The sequence below is a fragment of the Pangasianodon hypophthalmus genome, chromosome 14 (assembly GCF_027358585.1).
Source record: "Pangasianodon hypophthalmus isolate fPanHyp1 chromosome 14, fPanHyp1.pri, whole genome shotgun sequence".
NCBI classification, from domain to species: domain Eukaryota; kingdom Metazoa; phylum Chordata; class Actinopteri; order Siluriformes; family Pangasiidae; genus Pangasianodon; species Pangasianodon hypophthalmus.
The window spans coordinates 1,664,360-1,681,571 of NC_069723.1; the positions used below are offsets into that span (position 1 = coordinate 1,664,360).

The 17,212-nt window shown below is 39.5% G+C and overlaps 1 protein-coding gene across 1 annotated transcript; it reads left to right on the plus strand.

Annotated features, from left to right (window-relative positions):
* The first annotated feature begins 674 nt into the window (after positions 1-674).
* On the plus strand, positions 675-1,346 carry LOC128320240 (interleukin-1 receptor accessory protein-like). The gene has a single exon (XM_053239931.1). The coding sequence runs from the start codon at positions 712-714 to the stop codon at positions 1,189-1,191; it is 480 nt and encodes a 159-aa protein (XP_053095906.1). The 5' UTR covers positions 675-711; the 3' UTR covers positions 1,192-1,346.
* The last annotated feature ends 15,866 nt before the right edge of the window (positions 1,347-17,212 follow it).

A 17,212-nucleotide genomic window follows, 5' to 3' on the forward strand; every position in this document is an offset into this window, starting at 1 on the left:
GCCTCGTTGCTAATCACTGACCCTGACCCCGCCATTTTCTTTTCCTCTGAGACATGTGAAGCCAACTACCACATCTTTTCAAACTCCAGGGCCCCTGATCCAATCCTGAGTCCAATCGGGGTACTATCTTTGTAGATTTCTGTGCATGTTCTCCTCGTGTCTGTGTGGGTTTCCTCTGGGTTCACCGGTTTCCTTCCACTTCCCAAAAACATGCAGTAGGTGGTTTGGCTAAAATAAATTGTCCTTAAGAGAGAATGTGTGTGTGCATGATGTGTGTGCATGATGCCCTGCAATGGGCTGGTGTACCATCCAGGGTGTATTTCCACCTCATGCCCAGTGTTCCCAGGACAGGCTGTGGAATCTAAAGTTGCTTGCTTAATACACACACCTCATTTTCACCGACATGGTAGTATGTGTTGCTGTGGTACAAGTGTGAGACACAGCAGCTCTGCTGGGATTTTTAAAGACCTCAGTGTTACTGCTGGGTTGAGAAAGAGTCCAGCATGCAAGAATCTCCAGCCAGCAGGGGTGAGAGACTGAGACTGATGAAGGGTAAAGGATGATTATATGGAAAAGCATAACTATATCTTGTTAAATGGCCACTTAATTTATGTGTACTGTTAGTGTCCTGTCTGTATGTGTAACGATAGTGTCCTCTGTGTGTGTGTGTGTGTGTCTGTCTCAGACCTGGCTGAGTCCGTCCTCAGGTGTATGCAGGCGAGTCGGCGGCTCGTGGTGGTGCTCAGTGGAGCATGTGTGTGTGAGAAGAGCGTGCAGAAGCTGGAGTGCGGGCTGTGTGTGTACCTGCACGGCACGTGCGGTACTCCGCTCATCACGGTGCGTTGGCGACGCGGTCTCAGGGCACCATGCTGTCGCGAGCTCACCGAACTGCGCCGGTGTGCCATCTGCGTGCACTGGCATGGTGCACAATCCCAACACCCCACCTCACGCTTCTGGAAACGACTGCGGCTTGCGCTCCCGGTCCGGCCACTCGCGCTCGGCCCGAGACTCATCGACAGCACGTCGTCACACTCCGACCTGGCGGCGGTGGCGCTGCGGCACACACACACCCATCCACGTGCTCACCTGCACACAGGCGGCAAAAGAGCACGTGGCTGTGAGGTGTGTGCAAGTGACAGTAAACAGGTCAACAGCAGAGGGAACAGCAAAATACAGAGCACACACTGCTGACACACACACACACACACATATACACACACACAATGCATAGGACATTAACATTATACATATAAAGCAACAGAAAATATACACATTTCTGAATTATAGACCACACACTGTGAACACACACACACTGAACTATACAATGTTAGAAATCACACTTTCTTACTTTCTCACACACATATTTAGTCTCTCTCTCTCTCTCTCTCTCTCTCTCTCTCACACACACACACACACACACACACACACACACACACACACACACACACACACACGACATGCTGCAAAAGGGCTATGCAGTGCAGTAATAAATTGTGTATATTCTAATTTAATGCAGTTTAATGTCTTTACTGTGCTGTGTTTCCTCGCTCAGACACCAGAGGGCAGCACATTACTATCTCAGAAAGGACGTGCCACTGAGATAAAGGTAAATACTAAAAGCAAGTTAAAAACAAAAGTGAAAAAAAAAAAAAGTTTTAAGCTGATTTTTAGATGGAGCTGTATAATGTAATGTAGCAGTGCAGTGCGTCGTGTTTAGAGCCGTTTGCTGAATATGTGGCAAAGTAATAAAACTATATATTTGCTTCGTAAGCCTTAGGGGCAGAGCTCCATTCTGGGTGGGGGCGGAGCTAATTTCTGGGCTGGAAAAAATTGGCCACTATGGTATCTTGGAATTATATGAATTTTACCCAGGATTAGAAACTTTTTTAACTTGATGTTTAACACCAGACAATGAGGTTCCATTTGTGCCAATCTTATGTCCACTAATTTATGGAATGTGTATAATGTTAACTGCTGACATTTGTAGTTTATAAGGCTGGATTTTAGTTCAGAATTTGTTGTCATGTTGTTTGTCGGCATCACTCTGCTTCTTTTTCTATTGGGTTGCTTTCATGTCTTTTCGACACACCAAAGCAAATACAAGGCAAAGGACACAATAGACAACAAATATAATGACACACACAGAGTGAACAGATGAGAAAATAACACACTCCAGTGAGAGCTGTGGTTAAATGCAATAACAGCCAATGTAGACCAGGGGTGTACAGTCTTATCCGGAAAGGGTCGGTGTGGGGGCAGATTTTCATACCAACCAAGCAGAAGCCACACCTGAGTCTAGTGAAAGTCAAAATCAACTGATTAACAAGGTGGAATCAGGTGTGGGTCCTGCTTGATTGGAATGAAAACCTGCACCCAGTCAGGATAAGACTTTGTGGATAAGACTGGACATCCTTGACATAGACGTATTGTACAAAGCATTCGACATAACTGAGCTTGATACCAGAGCTAATTCATCTGAAGACAAATCAAGACTCAGTTCAAGGATCAACTTTGGGGAAATTCATCTGCAAAATGATTCAGGTAGAAAAAAAATTCCTGAAGGTTTGAATATTTTCCTCTCACTCTGCCGGGTTCACACATTCACACACAGGTGTGTGTGTACTTTTAAAAGGTCATATGCTAGATTGTTTTTTTCTTGAACATTTTATTTTACAATTTTACTTTTGTCAAGCATGAGTGTTTGAACATAAAAACATATTTTGCACCTTCAAATGTTAGAAATGCTGTGTGTAAATCAAATGGTTCCAATCCCAATGAAGTCCAAAATTATGTAAAAAATTCTGGGGGGTGAATACTTATGCAAGAAGAAGGGGAGTTACTGAACTTTGTTTGAATTTGGTATCTATTTATATTGGAAAAGGGAATGTAACCCTGTTTCAACCTATTTGACTCATACTACACCAAGAGCAGGTGCAGCTAACGCTGAAAGAGCCTACACAGAAAACTATATATATACTTATATACAAAATTACACACAATGCAGAAATAACCCTGCTACAGTACAGTACAGTGGATGTGTATAAACAGGTGTTAAATTGGGATTTATGAGGTAGGGAGCTGTACTTCTTTCATCTGTGGAAAAAAAGCATATGATTTGTATGTCATTATTTAAAGCTCATGACATTGATATAATGGAAAAACAAGTTTTCAATATTTCCGTTTCTGTCTTAAGGGCTTAACTGATGACTTCCGTATGAATCTTTAAAATTTAGTCAACTTCAAATCTCTTCCATGGACATGGTGTTCATCTCTATGTTTGCTCTGATGCAGCAGTGCTGTAGTCCTGTAGTCTGGCCAGCGCTCCTACCTCTTCTTGTGTACACTCTGCTCAAACAGATCAACTTCCAAAGCTTCGAATTTCATCCTAATATTGCCGACAACACCATCACGCTCATCCTCTTGTAGATCGCTAACTAGCCAAGCTGAGACTCTGCTGTTTTTTAGACAAAGTGAAAACATGTTTTTAGAGTCATTTTGCAAATTTATTAAAAAAACATTCACTCAAAAAACTGAAATTTACATTACTATTCCGACCCTTTATTTGGTACTTTGTAGAAGCACCTTTGGCAGCAATTACAGCTTCAAGTCTTCTTGGGTAAGTCTCTACAAACTTTGCACACCTGGATGTGGGCAGCTTCTCCCATTCTTCCTGGAATTCCTCCTCTCAAGCTCAATCAGATCGGATGGGGAGCATCTGTGAACTGCCACCTTCAGGTTTCTCCACAGATGATCTATGCGGTTAAAGCCTGGGCTTTGGGTGGGCCACTAAAGCACATTCAGAGACTTGTCCCGAAGCCACTCCAGCATTGTCTTGCCATTGCGTCATTGTCATGCTGAAAGTTGAACCTTCGCCCCAGTCTGAGGTCATGCACTCTGGAGTAGGTTTACTTCAAGGACCTTTCTGTATTTGGCTGCATTCATCCTTCCTTCAAATCTGACCAGTATCCCCATACCTGCTGCTGCAATGTATCCGTACAGCACGATGCTGACACCACCATGCTTCTATAGGGATGGTATTAGCCAGTTGTTGAATTGTATCTGGTTTTCACCAGATATAGCACTTGGAGTTCAACCCAAAAAATGCCTTTTACTGAAGAGTGTCTTCTGTGTGAAGTCACCAAGGTCCTTCTAGCCTGGTTACTGAGGTTGGCTGGACAGCCAGCTAGAGGAAGAGCTCAAGTCCTCGTGGTTCCAAACTTCTTTCATTTCACAAAGATGGAGCCTACTGTGCTCCTGGGAAAATTCGAAGCTTTAGAAATGGTTTTATACTGTTGCCCAGATCTATTGCTGCATTTGACTAGAGGTTGTACTTGTAATTCTTGACCTCTAACCAGGAAAAAACTGGTTCCTGATTCCTACTCGGGAACTCTGGGTGGTCTTCTCCACTCCATATTCCTCTGAGTTGAACTAGTGACATCAAATCAACATGGCTGTGCACAGTGTCAGCAGTGAACAAAATAGCACTTCTTACCTTTAAAAGAATTATGTTGTATATACAAGCATTTGCTTTGGATCAGTCAACCTACAGAATAGTCACTTGTTAAATCGATAACACTGACTATACAGTTTGCTGTTCGGAGGAACAGGTAGCTGTCTGTCTTGTTGCTAACAACAGACTGAACATGTTTTTTTTTTCTTCCCACTCCACAGCTTGAATGCATCGAGGTCAAAATTATGTCCAACTTCCCACTTCTGTGACCTTATATACACAGGTGTGTGCCTTTCCAGATCATGTCCAATCAATAGATTTTGCCACAGTTGGACTCCAGGCAAGTTCTAGAGACATCTCAAGAGAATCAACGCAAACAGGATGCACCTGAACTGAACCTGGATTGCCTTAGCTATGCGACTGAATCCTCATTTAAAAGACAGATTTCAGTTTTTAATTTTTAATACATTTGCAAACATTTCTAAAAACATGTTTTGGCTGTGTCATTATGGATTATTGTGTGTAGAATAATGACCCAAAAAGTAAATTTAATCCATTTAAAATATGAAATTATAACACAGTAAAAGTATAAATATGTAAAAACCGAAGGGGTCGGAATACTTTCCGAAGCCAGCATATTTATATCTCATAGGTTTTGTATGCAGTATATCAACTCCTACAGCTTCAGAAGCACTTTGCATGTACATCTGATGTCCTCTTTTTTCTGTCCACAACGTCCTGCTGACTGCTGTCATCACTGCTGTTTTCCATTGCTCCTTCTGACGACAGCATTGTGTGTGTGGGTGTGTGTGTGTCTCGCGTTATGGGAAGTAAAACTCAAAACTGATGTCTGCTTTTTTTTTTTTTTTTTTTTTTTATCACACCCGAGTGCTTCCAACTTATCAGAAAGCCGTGAGTAATGTCAAGCACTTCATGACCAATCAGATTGCAGTTTCAGGTGGGTTGGGAGTGGGGGTGGGGGGATTGGGGGATTGGGGGAAGCCAGGAAAACCAACATGGTAGACAAAGTGCTGGTAGAAAGAGATACTGTAATGCTGAATATAAAACACTACCAAGTCTAATCGTATCTGTTATATGATGAACTAACTGAAAAGGAAAAAAGCAGTAACGGTGTTGTCATTTTTGCGGTGTACATGTTACATGAGCCGCTTTTTTAACTCTCTGGATATCACTTTTTCTGTATTAAAAAAAAAAAAAACACTTGTAGTGTGAAAGCAGCCTAATCAATAATCTAACCTTAGCCTAATTAGTCAATAATCAATAACCAATCATAAAACACTCAACAGCTAATGAATATTGAAACGACAATATTACAATACATTACAAACACCTCGCTGTTATCAGTCGCATTAGACGTGATGCCAAGATAGCTGCCAGAGCTGTGCATCCTAGCATTTCGACCATATTTGGGGCTGAATTTCCCGCTTTGCTGTACAACATGAACACAACACTTACTCACCTTACTTCGGAAGAGAATAAACGGTAAACAAAGTCGTCGATCCTTACGCACTTGAACTTAAACTGCTAATTCCAGCTAAACTGTCAGAAAGGGGAAGAAGAAAACTCTGTCATTATAGGGTAAGTCGATATCAGCTAACTAACTTGCTTTGGCTAATGTTAGCAATACCTGACGGCGAGATAGACTTCTCAGTTGTCCCACAACGTAGCTAGTTAGCGATCATAGCTATGAGGCAGCATGACAGGGAGGATCCACTGCACTGCGGCTTGTTGAAGATGTAGTGTGTGTATGTAGTGAAGCGTATTAGTGTATAAATACAAGTGTATAAAAACATGAATCTTCTTATTGAAGCACAGACTCAATCAAATTGATGCTACAGAGTGATGTCACATGAAATGCAAGGATGTGTGTAAACACAAGTGTGTATCTACTAAACAACTCTCTCTACATTTGGGCTGCTTCCCATATGCTAGTGCTTCGAACACAAGTGTATGGTTTGGGACGATACACACGGCATCAGAGAGAAGAGACGTTAGAAAAAAACTTGAAGTATAAACCTACAATATATAAACACACACACTTGTATATATCACTGGTGTGAATATTGTGTAGATTATGGGCATGTGTGTGCGTGCATGTGTGTGCGTGTGTGTGTGTGCGCGTGTGTGTGGGTGTGTACCGAATCACTGTTTCTGTTCCAAAGAACCTGAGTTTAGATTCAGTACTGTGATTGTACATGAGATTGTTTTTCTGTAGTGGTGCATCTTGGGAAATGTAGAGAAAGACATGATTATTGTCTCTGCTGGTAAATGGACGAGGAAGGTGGAGCCAAAAAGAGCAAAACAGGTATGTGTTCTACTCAGAGAAAACCCCTCAGTCATTTCTTGCCTCCCACACCTTCACTTTCATACTTTCACACACACACACACACACACACACACACAAACATTCCACTGGCTTTATTATTAATTCAGATAATTAATACTATGACTACATTTAAATTAAACCCTAACCTTGATGTCAGTAACCAAATGGAAACCTTTTGGGTCTTTTAGTTTTTCAAATCAAAGCTGCAGTATACAAAAAAAAAAAAAAAAGGCCTCACGAGGTCACAATTGCCAGATATTCTTTATCCTTTGGGAACGTTTCTGATGTATATAAGCCTGACATATTTGCCTAATGAGTAATATTGGAGCAAAATGACTGTAAGGGGAAAATAAACTGGATTATGAATATTCCTACAGTATAGGTAGTGTTTTTTCATTTTTTTTTTTTTTTTTTTTGTAATTCACCGTTAATTCACATTCACTGGCTGTTTTATCATCTTACTAAGACATAATATTTTTCTGCTGCTGTCTACACTGAATCATTTTATTCATCTGTAGAGTTACAGAACTGCTGACTAAACAAGGCTAACTAGAAGGAAAATTCTGTGGAGTTGGTACAGTTGTGCATCATGGCATGAACAGGATAACAGAATACAAGTAAAGCCGTTACTTAAAACTCAAGTACAGTGCTAATTCCTGTTTATTAGCTATTTTAAAACCACCACACCCAGGCTTTCTCGAGAAAATGGAAAAAAAAATGTCCAACTGTTAATGTCATCAGTATTATGAACACATGCATTAAAAGAAGTAACAGATCATTTCTTGGCATGAATGGGACAGTGTGAAGTGAAATTACATTTTAATATTTCTTTGATATCTAATATAATAATATAATAGCACTGTGTTGTATTCTCTGTGTAAAGAAACTGTACATTTTCTTACATTTAAAGTTACTATGAGGGGAAATAAACATTCAGACACACTTGTTTTTGTTATATAATATACTTCCTGTGCATACAGTATGTCCGCTTCATATTTACACACACAATGCCTTATTACTTTGTACCTTCAAATATGAACAAAAAAGTATGTATTCATTTTCATAAAGAAAGATATGTTTCTTTATGAAAAGGAATAGGAATATGTTAAAATTAGTACTTTGTTGCAAAGCTGTTGTTGATAATTACAGCTTTGAGAGGTTTATAGTGAGAAGTAATTCACTTTTCGCAGCATTATGGTTCAATTTTGGACCCATTCCTCTTGGCAGATCATCTTTAATTTTCTCCAAGGTTCGGAGGGTAGCTCTGATGGACTCACAGTTTCAAGATCCTCCACACATTTTCAACGAGATTCCAGTCAGGAGATTGACTAGACCATGTGAAGCCTTATTTTGTCTTGTTGAAAGATCCATTTTCTCCCCAGATTCAGTTTCTCAGACAATGAGATTAAATTCTCCTCTAATATGTCATATATCTGGTACAGAGAAGCAGCCCCATAGCATGATGCTCCCACCACCGTGCTTCACTGTGAGTATTCTGTGGGTATTCTTGGGATCATCCGTGCAGCTCTTCATTTTCCATCAGTGACAAGCTGAATTATTGTGGAAGGGTTCTTCCAAAGTATGTTGTTCTCTGTGTAACTGCTGCTGCTGCTACTTTCAGGTTATCCTGCAACTCTTATCATTAGTCTGAGAGAACCCTGGGATATCTTGCATGGCTCACCTGTCTGGTGATGATTAGTTCCATGAACCTGCATATTATTGAACCAGTTGTACTGACAGGGATGGTTAAAGTCTTTGTTAAGGCTCTGTAGCTTTTTTCCTTAGAGTGTTGTTTAATAATTTTGTCCCTGAGAACTTTAAGAAGCTCCTTCACCTTCATCATGATTGCTACTTGTTGCGTAAAATCTTCCCAACCAATGACGACGTCTTTTATAATGACACTAGGTGCAATTTGCACTTTTTTTTTTTTTTTGCAGCTTTTATATGTAGAACTTGTTTTAATGTGACCTTTACATATATCTTTTACACCTACTACAACATTTTCCATTTTATTTAAATATCCTGTCTGAAAACATGCTTATGCTTATGAATACATACGTAATAAAACTTTCTGGTTTTATGTAAATAGTACAAAGTCAAAATACATTATGTGTGTAAATTTGGTGTTGTGTATTGAGTGGATATATGTTACCGTATGTAAGAAGTGAACTTGCTGATGAATGCTTAACTAGCCAAGCAAAAACTTTTCCCCACCTCGTGGTATTAGCATCTATAACGTTTCCCCCCCAAGTAATTTTCATGTCACGCAGGGAGTCTGTCTACTATCAAGTGAGATTTGAAGTGTGTGGTTTTATAAATAGTTTTGATGGAATTAATTAATTTTTAATACCTGACCGGAAAGTGCAATTTATTATTTTAGTGTTTTGTTAGAAGGAAATCATCAAGCGTACAAAATATGCCAGGAAAAAGTGTTGTCTATTCTGTTACCTAATGCAGGTGAATATAGTTTCTGAGAAAAAAGGTTTTAAAATTCTTATAAAGAAAATGAACCATATCGGAAAGGTCGATCTGTTTGAAATATTCTTGAAAGTAAGTAGAATTGCCCCAAAACAGAAGGCTAAGAAGCGTATTTTTCTTGGTTTAAAGCCTTGTGCAGTCTAATATAAGCGTATTTAACATTTTTCACACGTTTGATACAAATTTAATAATCTGATTTAAATTCACCTAGATCAGACTAATTAAATAAAGGTGCTTTATTGTATTTCTATGTCTTCAGTGCCACTAATGCTAGGATATGTTGTTTTTTTTTTTTTCCTTCTCCCAATTAACAGTAATACTCAAGTCACAATCCCGGCTTATGGAGTCATATAAAAGAAATTTAATTGCAAATTGTAAAATTCGTCCTTCAATAACCACCTGTAGGTTAAAGCTCAGTGCGTAGGACGTAGGATGTAGGATGTTTGGTTAAATTTGAGAATTTGAGTCATTTGAGAAAACAAAAAAAAACTAAAACCTGTTCTTGAGCTTCTGTGATTCGCTCTGAAACTTCAATAATAGTAACTTTCAATAATTCATAGTCAGAATTGACAGGTGGGAAATTTTGAATGGACACGTCATGTAGAAGCAGCTCAGATACGTCCTAGGTCACTGCACAGCCAAAGATTCGACCCAGTGACCTGTACGGCGAAACACAGAGCTGCAGGTATCGTAACGAAGAAGCCTTTTCCCCTTCGACAAGGCTTTACCTTCGAACCAGATAACATGCGAGAGACACAGGGTCTTTTTTCTTCCATCCTGCAGTTTAATTCAGGTTTCAGGTTTCTGCTGCTGTTTGTTCGAGAACGATCAAATTTACCTAAATTTTATTTTACATTTGATGTAAAAGTGTAACGGTGTTTTCCTTTAAAGAAATCTGTGAATGATGAATTCCCCTTAAAACCCTCTTATAAGAGGAGGATTGGAGCGTATACTCTGGCATGTGTGCAGGAATCAGTGCCCCTTCAGAGAAATCCGGATATTGGATTTCGTTCGCTTTCTTATGAATGAAGTCATAAGAAAAACCTTTGTAGGCTTTTAAAAAAAATTCAGTCATATGAGCTGTTACCAAACTATCTAGCCATTTAGCTCAGTAACAGAGCATCAGTTTAATTTTTGTTTTATCCAAATCATAAAATGTGGGTTTGTTTTAAACCCCAAAATTTGCTTCATGATCACATGACCATCGTTTAATAAACGGAGTGACTTTTATTTGACAGCAAACAAGAATACTCCAGTTAGCTTGCGTTAGTTCGACGTTACGTAAGATAGCTAGCATTGCTACAAGGGGCTATCATTGGAGTAGATTAGCTAACCGTGTTAAAATCTTTTAATTCTGATTGGTCAGAAGGTGTTGATTAATTTTCCCTAGCAACTGATGACATCCTTAGCTTGCTCTGGAACACGCTTTACTCGAATGAAAAAATAATTAACATAATGGCGACAAAGAAATGTCTTTTATAGCTATGAGGAGTGTGTTTGGGTTCAGACGTTTCTTTATTGTCACAAAAATGGTGTGTAAAAAGTGTGTGTGTTTGTGTGTGTGTGTGTGTGTGTGTGTGTGTGGGGGGGGGGGGGGGGGGGGGGGGGGGGGGGGGTTGGGGGGTTGGTAAATACCCAAATGTTCAGTTGAAAATAGAAAAGTGGCATCTCCCATTCTGAATGTGATGTTCTTTAAGGTCTTGTGTGTCATTGTGTACCCTTTGAACAGTTTTATATTGAGATCATTTTGTGTGCATATGTTTTTGTGTTATTTTCCCCTATATTTCACAGCACAGGTTGGGAAAGCCCTTTTTTTTAGCGAGAAGTAGTTCACACATGTTTGACTATCATTAAAGTGCCAGATAGAATAAGGTGTGTTACAAAGTACAGATATTGGATTCGGTCATTTTCTTATGAATGAAGTTGTAAGAAATGGTACAATCCTAAAGACCACCTTTAACCCTTGACCTTTTGTAAGTCTTTATCCAAAGGGATTCATCCTCGCGATTATCAAACTACTTAGCTGTTTGTGTTTAGCTCGCCCAGTGCCAAAGCCTCAGCTGAATTTTTAGCTAACAAGATCATCTTCAGATAATCTTTGATAATCTTCCATTATCAAAATATGTTTCTCGAACTGGTTTTCAATCTGACACAAGGGTGACATCGCATGACACTTGTGTAAGTGGTGTAGGTGGTTTCTGAGTGAAGCAGCTCGGCCGATGAAATGACAAACTCACCACACCACATGAACAATGACCTCACTGAAATCTGACCCTGCGCCAGATCATGTGCATAAGCATACTCTGGAGCAGAACAGTTGAGAAACTGACATGGTACAGATTTCAAAATGACACTTATATGCTTAGCCTTGTTTTGTCCTTACAATGCTATATACTGGGATTAAATTGTGTCTGTGTTATGTACAGTGACTTACATAAATATTCCCTCCTCCCCCTCCACACACACACACACACACACACACACACACACTTTGTAGCATTACAACCTGAAACTGAAATTGACTTAACTGGGAATACGTCATGAATCTACACAAAATAACCCATAATACCAGAGTGGAAGAAACACTAAATATATTTTTCAAAAATACTTGCAATGTGAGATTAATGTGTCATGTGATCTCAAATAAATAAGCCTGTTCTGGAAGAAACCAGAGTTTGTTAGAGAGCATAGACTATACAACCAAAAACAATTGTCTAGAACGTCTCTGTTTGCTGTAGCACAAGTTACAATTTCCCTTCACTGGAACTAAGAGGTCAGACCTGTTCCAGCTCCTGTGCACAAAGCGAGCTCCATGAAGACATGGTGTGTGTGAAGGTTGGAGTGGAAGAACTCGAGTGTCCTGCACAGAGCCCTGACTTCAACCCCACTGAACACCTTTAAGATGAACTGCACCCCAGAACCATGAACTATTGACCATGAACTATTGGCTATATAGTGTAACTAAACAAACAGCACACAAAGACCAGAGAGTTATCAAAACAAATCCAGGACAAAGTTCAGGAAAGGATCAGTCAGGTTTGGTTATAAAAATATCCCAAAAGAATACGCACAATCACGACTCTGACTAGAGGACACACACACCAAGATAGGTGACCTGGTAAAGAGACTGTCAATCAGAGAAGCAATCAAGTAGCCAGGGGTTTCTCTGAACATAATGCTACCAGCACCATGTTTCACTGTGTTGTTCTCGGATTGATGAGCAGATTCATGACATACAATCCCAGTTACGGTTGAGGTCAAAAGTTTACATCCCCCTTTCAGAATCTGCAAAATGTTAATTATTTACCAAATGAGAGGCATCATACAAAATGCGTGATATTATTTATTTAGTGCTGACCTGAATAAGAGATTTCACATTAAAGATGTTTACATAAAGTCCACAAGAAAAAATAATAGCTGAATTTATAAAAATGACCCCGTTCAAAAGTTTACATCCCCTTGATTCTTAATACTGTGTTGTTACCTGAATGATCCACAGCTGTGTTTTTTTTGTTTACTGATAGTTGTTCCTGAGTCCCTTGTTTGTCCTGAACAGTTAAACTGCCTGCTGTTCTTCAGAAAAATCCTTCAGGTCCCACAAATTCTTTGGTTTTCCACCATTTCCAGGGGGTGAAAACTTTTTGAATTTGAAGATCAGGGTAAATTTAACATATTTTGTCTTCTGGGAAACATGTAACTATCTTCTGTAGCCTTTGAAGGGCAGTACTAAATGAAAAAATACGATATTTTGGCAAAATAAGAAAATTTACACATCTCCATTCTGTTCAAAAGTTTTCACCAAAAGTTTTCACCCCCCGGCTCTTAATGCATGGTTTTTCCTTCTGGAGCATCAGTGAGCGTTTGAACCTTCTGTAATAGTTGCATACGAGTCCCTCAGTTGTCCTCAGTGTGAAAAGATGGATCTCAAAATCATACAGTCATCGTTGGAAAGGGTTCAATTACACAAAAAATGCTGGAAAACCAAAGAATTTGTGGGACCTGAAGGATTTTTCTGAAGAACAGCAGGCAGTTTAACTGTTCAGGACAAACAAGGGACTCAGGAACAACTATCACTAAACAAAAAAAACACAGCTGTGGATCATTCAGGTAACAACACAGTATTAAGAATCAAGGGGATGTAAACTTTTGAACGGGGTCATTTTTATAAAGTCAGCTATTATTTTCTCTTGTGGACGATATGTAAACATCTTTAATGTGAAATCTCTTATTCAGGTCAGCACTAAATAAATAATATCATGCATTTTGTATGATGCCTCTCATTTTGGTAAAATAATTAACATTCTGCAGATTCTGAAAGGGGGATGTAAACTTTTGACCTCAACTGTAAGTCTGTTTCAGTTTTGAGTTGTACCACTACAAAATGTGGAAAAGTTCAAGAGGATGAATATGTATGCAAGGCACTGTATCTTAAAAAATTCCATTTCCCTATTCTTTGCTAAGGAGTATGCAGTCGCAGATAAAACTTCCTTTTCTTCCCCCTTTAGTCTGGAGTGTACTCTCCAGACATCAGATTTTGCACGAAAAGCAGAAAACAGAACATTTTTAAAGCATTTTATTTCTGAGCGCACTTCATAACTACTTATTTCGTAACAGGAACGACTGGAGTGCAAACTCCAAAAATGAGGGGAACTTCCCCTCAATGAAAACTGACGTGCCATTAAGGAAAAACAGAAGAGATAGAAAAAGAAAGAGAGAAAAAGGGAGTGAGACCGACAAGGAAACAGGGAGAGCTTAGAAAGGGAAGGAGAGTGTAATTGGAAAAGCCCTGAAATTCCTCTCACTTCCTTCTGTCTTTTGGTTTGGCATATATGTGTGTGTGTGTGTGTGTGTGTGACGTGATGGTGGTGTGTATCAGATCTCTGTTTCTTTTCCAAGAAACTTTGCGTAGAGTCAATAGTCTAGGATTGGCTCTCCGTAGGCATGCATCATGGGAAATGTAGTATAAGTGTAGAAGTCTGTGTAGTATGCAGAGGCTCTGCCGGTAAATGGGGAGGGAGATCAGAAAAAACAAAAAAAAAAAAAAAAGGCAATACGAGTTTGTGTTCCCCTCAGAGAAAACCCCTCAGATGTTCAAGCCACCCACTCACTCACACCCACACACACAAAAACATATACATCATGCCTCTGACCTTTAAAGTATAACCTAGACGCAGTTCAAGGAATTACTTTAGGGAAGGGAAAGCATCTTTCAAGTGTACACTATGCTTTTTTCATCCAACTCTAAACCAATTTAAGACTTGTCGTCTCATCATGGAGTGTACAGGGATTTTTAAAATCATTACACCCTTTTCATTCCTCTGGGTGTCTTTTCATGGAACTGAAGCCAAAATAAAGCTCATTATCACCATGTTACATAAGCGTCGTCTTATCGTTGTTGACTCCACCCTCAAGACCATGTGTTCAGAAAGACTCCACCCTACAGGGATAGGACATGTCATTAAAAAAAAAAAAGGCTCTGCCCTAAAGTTTGTATCAACATCCCCTAGCTGTCATTTGAATTAAATTGAATTAAAAATGTAGTAACTTTTATTTCATAGCAAACTCACCTACATCAGTCAGCTTGGAGTAGATTAGCTAGACATGTTAAAATCTTCATTCTCATCGGTCAGAAGGTGTTGATTAATTTTCCACAACAGCATCTCTGACGGTAGTTTGGCAAATCACAGGTTTATATTAACGTGCTCGTTCCGATACGTTATCATTTCGATAGTAACAGCTACAGCATTTTTGGAAGGAGTCTCCAGTGTCAGTGCTTTGTCCCATTCAGAGGTAAAGCTGTAACTTTTCCGATTTTTTTCCGTAACGTGACGAGACTGCGTTATTTGTCTTATTCACGCCACATGTTTATATAACGTAAAAACAAAATTGATAAAACATAGCTAAATAAATATAGCTAATTTAAAAAAAATGAAAACTTGCTGTTATTTCGTGGTGCTAAGACTAACTCAGCTTTCCGTCAGGCCACATCACATCACCTCATTCTTGATTATTTTCCTATCACAGCATTCCGATGAGTGTTTTTGTTTTATTCCTTACATAGCTAACTAGTAGCTAGGAATGGTCATTGTACGAAATTCCGATATACACAATCACACACATCACCCTCTCTTTTACTCCAGATTCACACAAATACTACACTATCTGTGAAATAAAATAACATTAAGTGCGCTGCAGATTATCACTGCAGTAGCTAAACATTACCTACAATAACCTGGATGATGTAACACTGAAACTAGTAACACGCAGTGTTTATTGTAGCGGTAACAACTAACGCCTGATGACGTCATTAGTCTGCTGCTGGAATAAGCTCAGAACGCACTTTTGTTCCTGAATTTAAACAGTCAAGTGCGAAAATGCGCCCACAAAGGATACAGCGGCGGCAAAGGAATTGTATTTATAGCTATGCGGTGTGTGTTACATTTCACACATGTTGCGTTAGTGTCGTGAAAAAACAAAAAAGGTGAAAGACACTGGTAAGATGTGAGACAATGTGCAGAAATGTGATGTTCTCTAATGTCTGGTGTGTCATTGTGTATTCTTTGGAAGCCCCCAGATTTCACACACTGATTTCTGTAAAAACATGACTGTAGACTGAGAGGTTTTTTTTTTTTTTTTTAATATTCCCAGTTTGACTTCTGTTTTGGACGGGTGTCTTGTTGCTTGACATTTCATTTTCAACACTCAGGATACATTAGATCTTTAACCAGATTATCTCTCTGATTATCTCTCACATGTGAGACAAAGGCTTGTGATCTGTGTGTGAGAGAGATAGTGTTTGTGTGTGTGTGTGTGTGTGTGTGTGTGTGTGCGCGCGCTTCCTTAATGCTACAAGTGAAATTACTGATAAATTCCCCCGAGCGACTGATTAGCATCCCGATTACACATTAAAAACTCCGTCCTTTCTGTGCACTTTACTGATGTCCTTATATCTCTCTTTCTTTCTGTCTCTCTCACCATTTTTCTCTCCTTACATCTCTCTCTCTGTTCTCTGTTTATCTCCTTATCACTCTCTCTCTCGCTCCCTGTCTCTCTATTACTTCACTTATCTCTTTGTATATCTCCTTACATTTCTCTCTCTCTCTCTCTTTATCTCTCTCTTTATCTGTCTCTCTGTCTTTGTCTCTCTCTCTTTCACTTTCTCTCTCTCTCTCTCTGTCTCTCTCGTTCCTCTTGTCTCTGTATATCTCCTAACATCTCTCTTGCTCTCTGTCTCTCACTCCCCCTATTTTTTTTTCCTTACATTTCTCTTTATCTCCCTCTCTCTGTCTTTGTCCGTCTCTCTCTCTCTTTCACTTTCTGTCTCTGTCTCTCTCTCTCTCTCTCTCATTCCTCTTGTATCTGCATATCTCCTAACATCTGTCTTTCTCTCTGTCTCTCACTCCCCCTATTTTTTTTTTCCTTACATTTCTCTTTATCTCCCTCTCTCTGTCTTTGTCCGTCTCTCTCTCTCTTTGACTTTCTGTCTCTCTCTCTCTCTCTCTCTCATTCCTCTTGTATCTGCATATCTCCTAACATCTGTCTTTCTCTCTGTCTCTCACTCCCCCTATTTTCTCTGTATATGTCCTTATATCTCTCTTTCTGTCTGTCTCTCTCACCATTTTTCTCTCCTTACATCTCTCTCTCTCCTCTGTTTATCTCCTTATCACTCTCACTCTCGCTCCCTGTCTCCCTCTTACTTCACTTGTCTCTTTGTATATCTCCTTACTTCCCTCTCTCTCTCTTTATCCCTCTCTTTCTGTCTTTCTGTCTCTATCTCTCCTTCTCTCTCTCTCTCCATCCATCCCGCACCATCCCTCTGTTTCACAGCATTCCCATGGAAACGATCCATGAGAAACCACCCATCTTCAGAAGTGACACATAATTACAGGAAACTTGTGGCTCCTCCTCCCAAACACCCACACACACACACACACACA

Excerpts from the sequence above, each read along its gene's own strand:
- LOC128320240 (XM_053239931.1), top strand. The coding sequence starts at position 712 with ATGCAGGCGAGTCGGCGGCTCGTGGTGGTGCTCAGTGGAGCATGTGTG.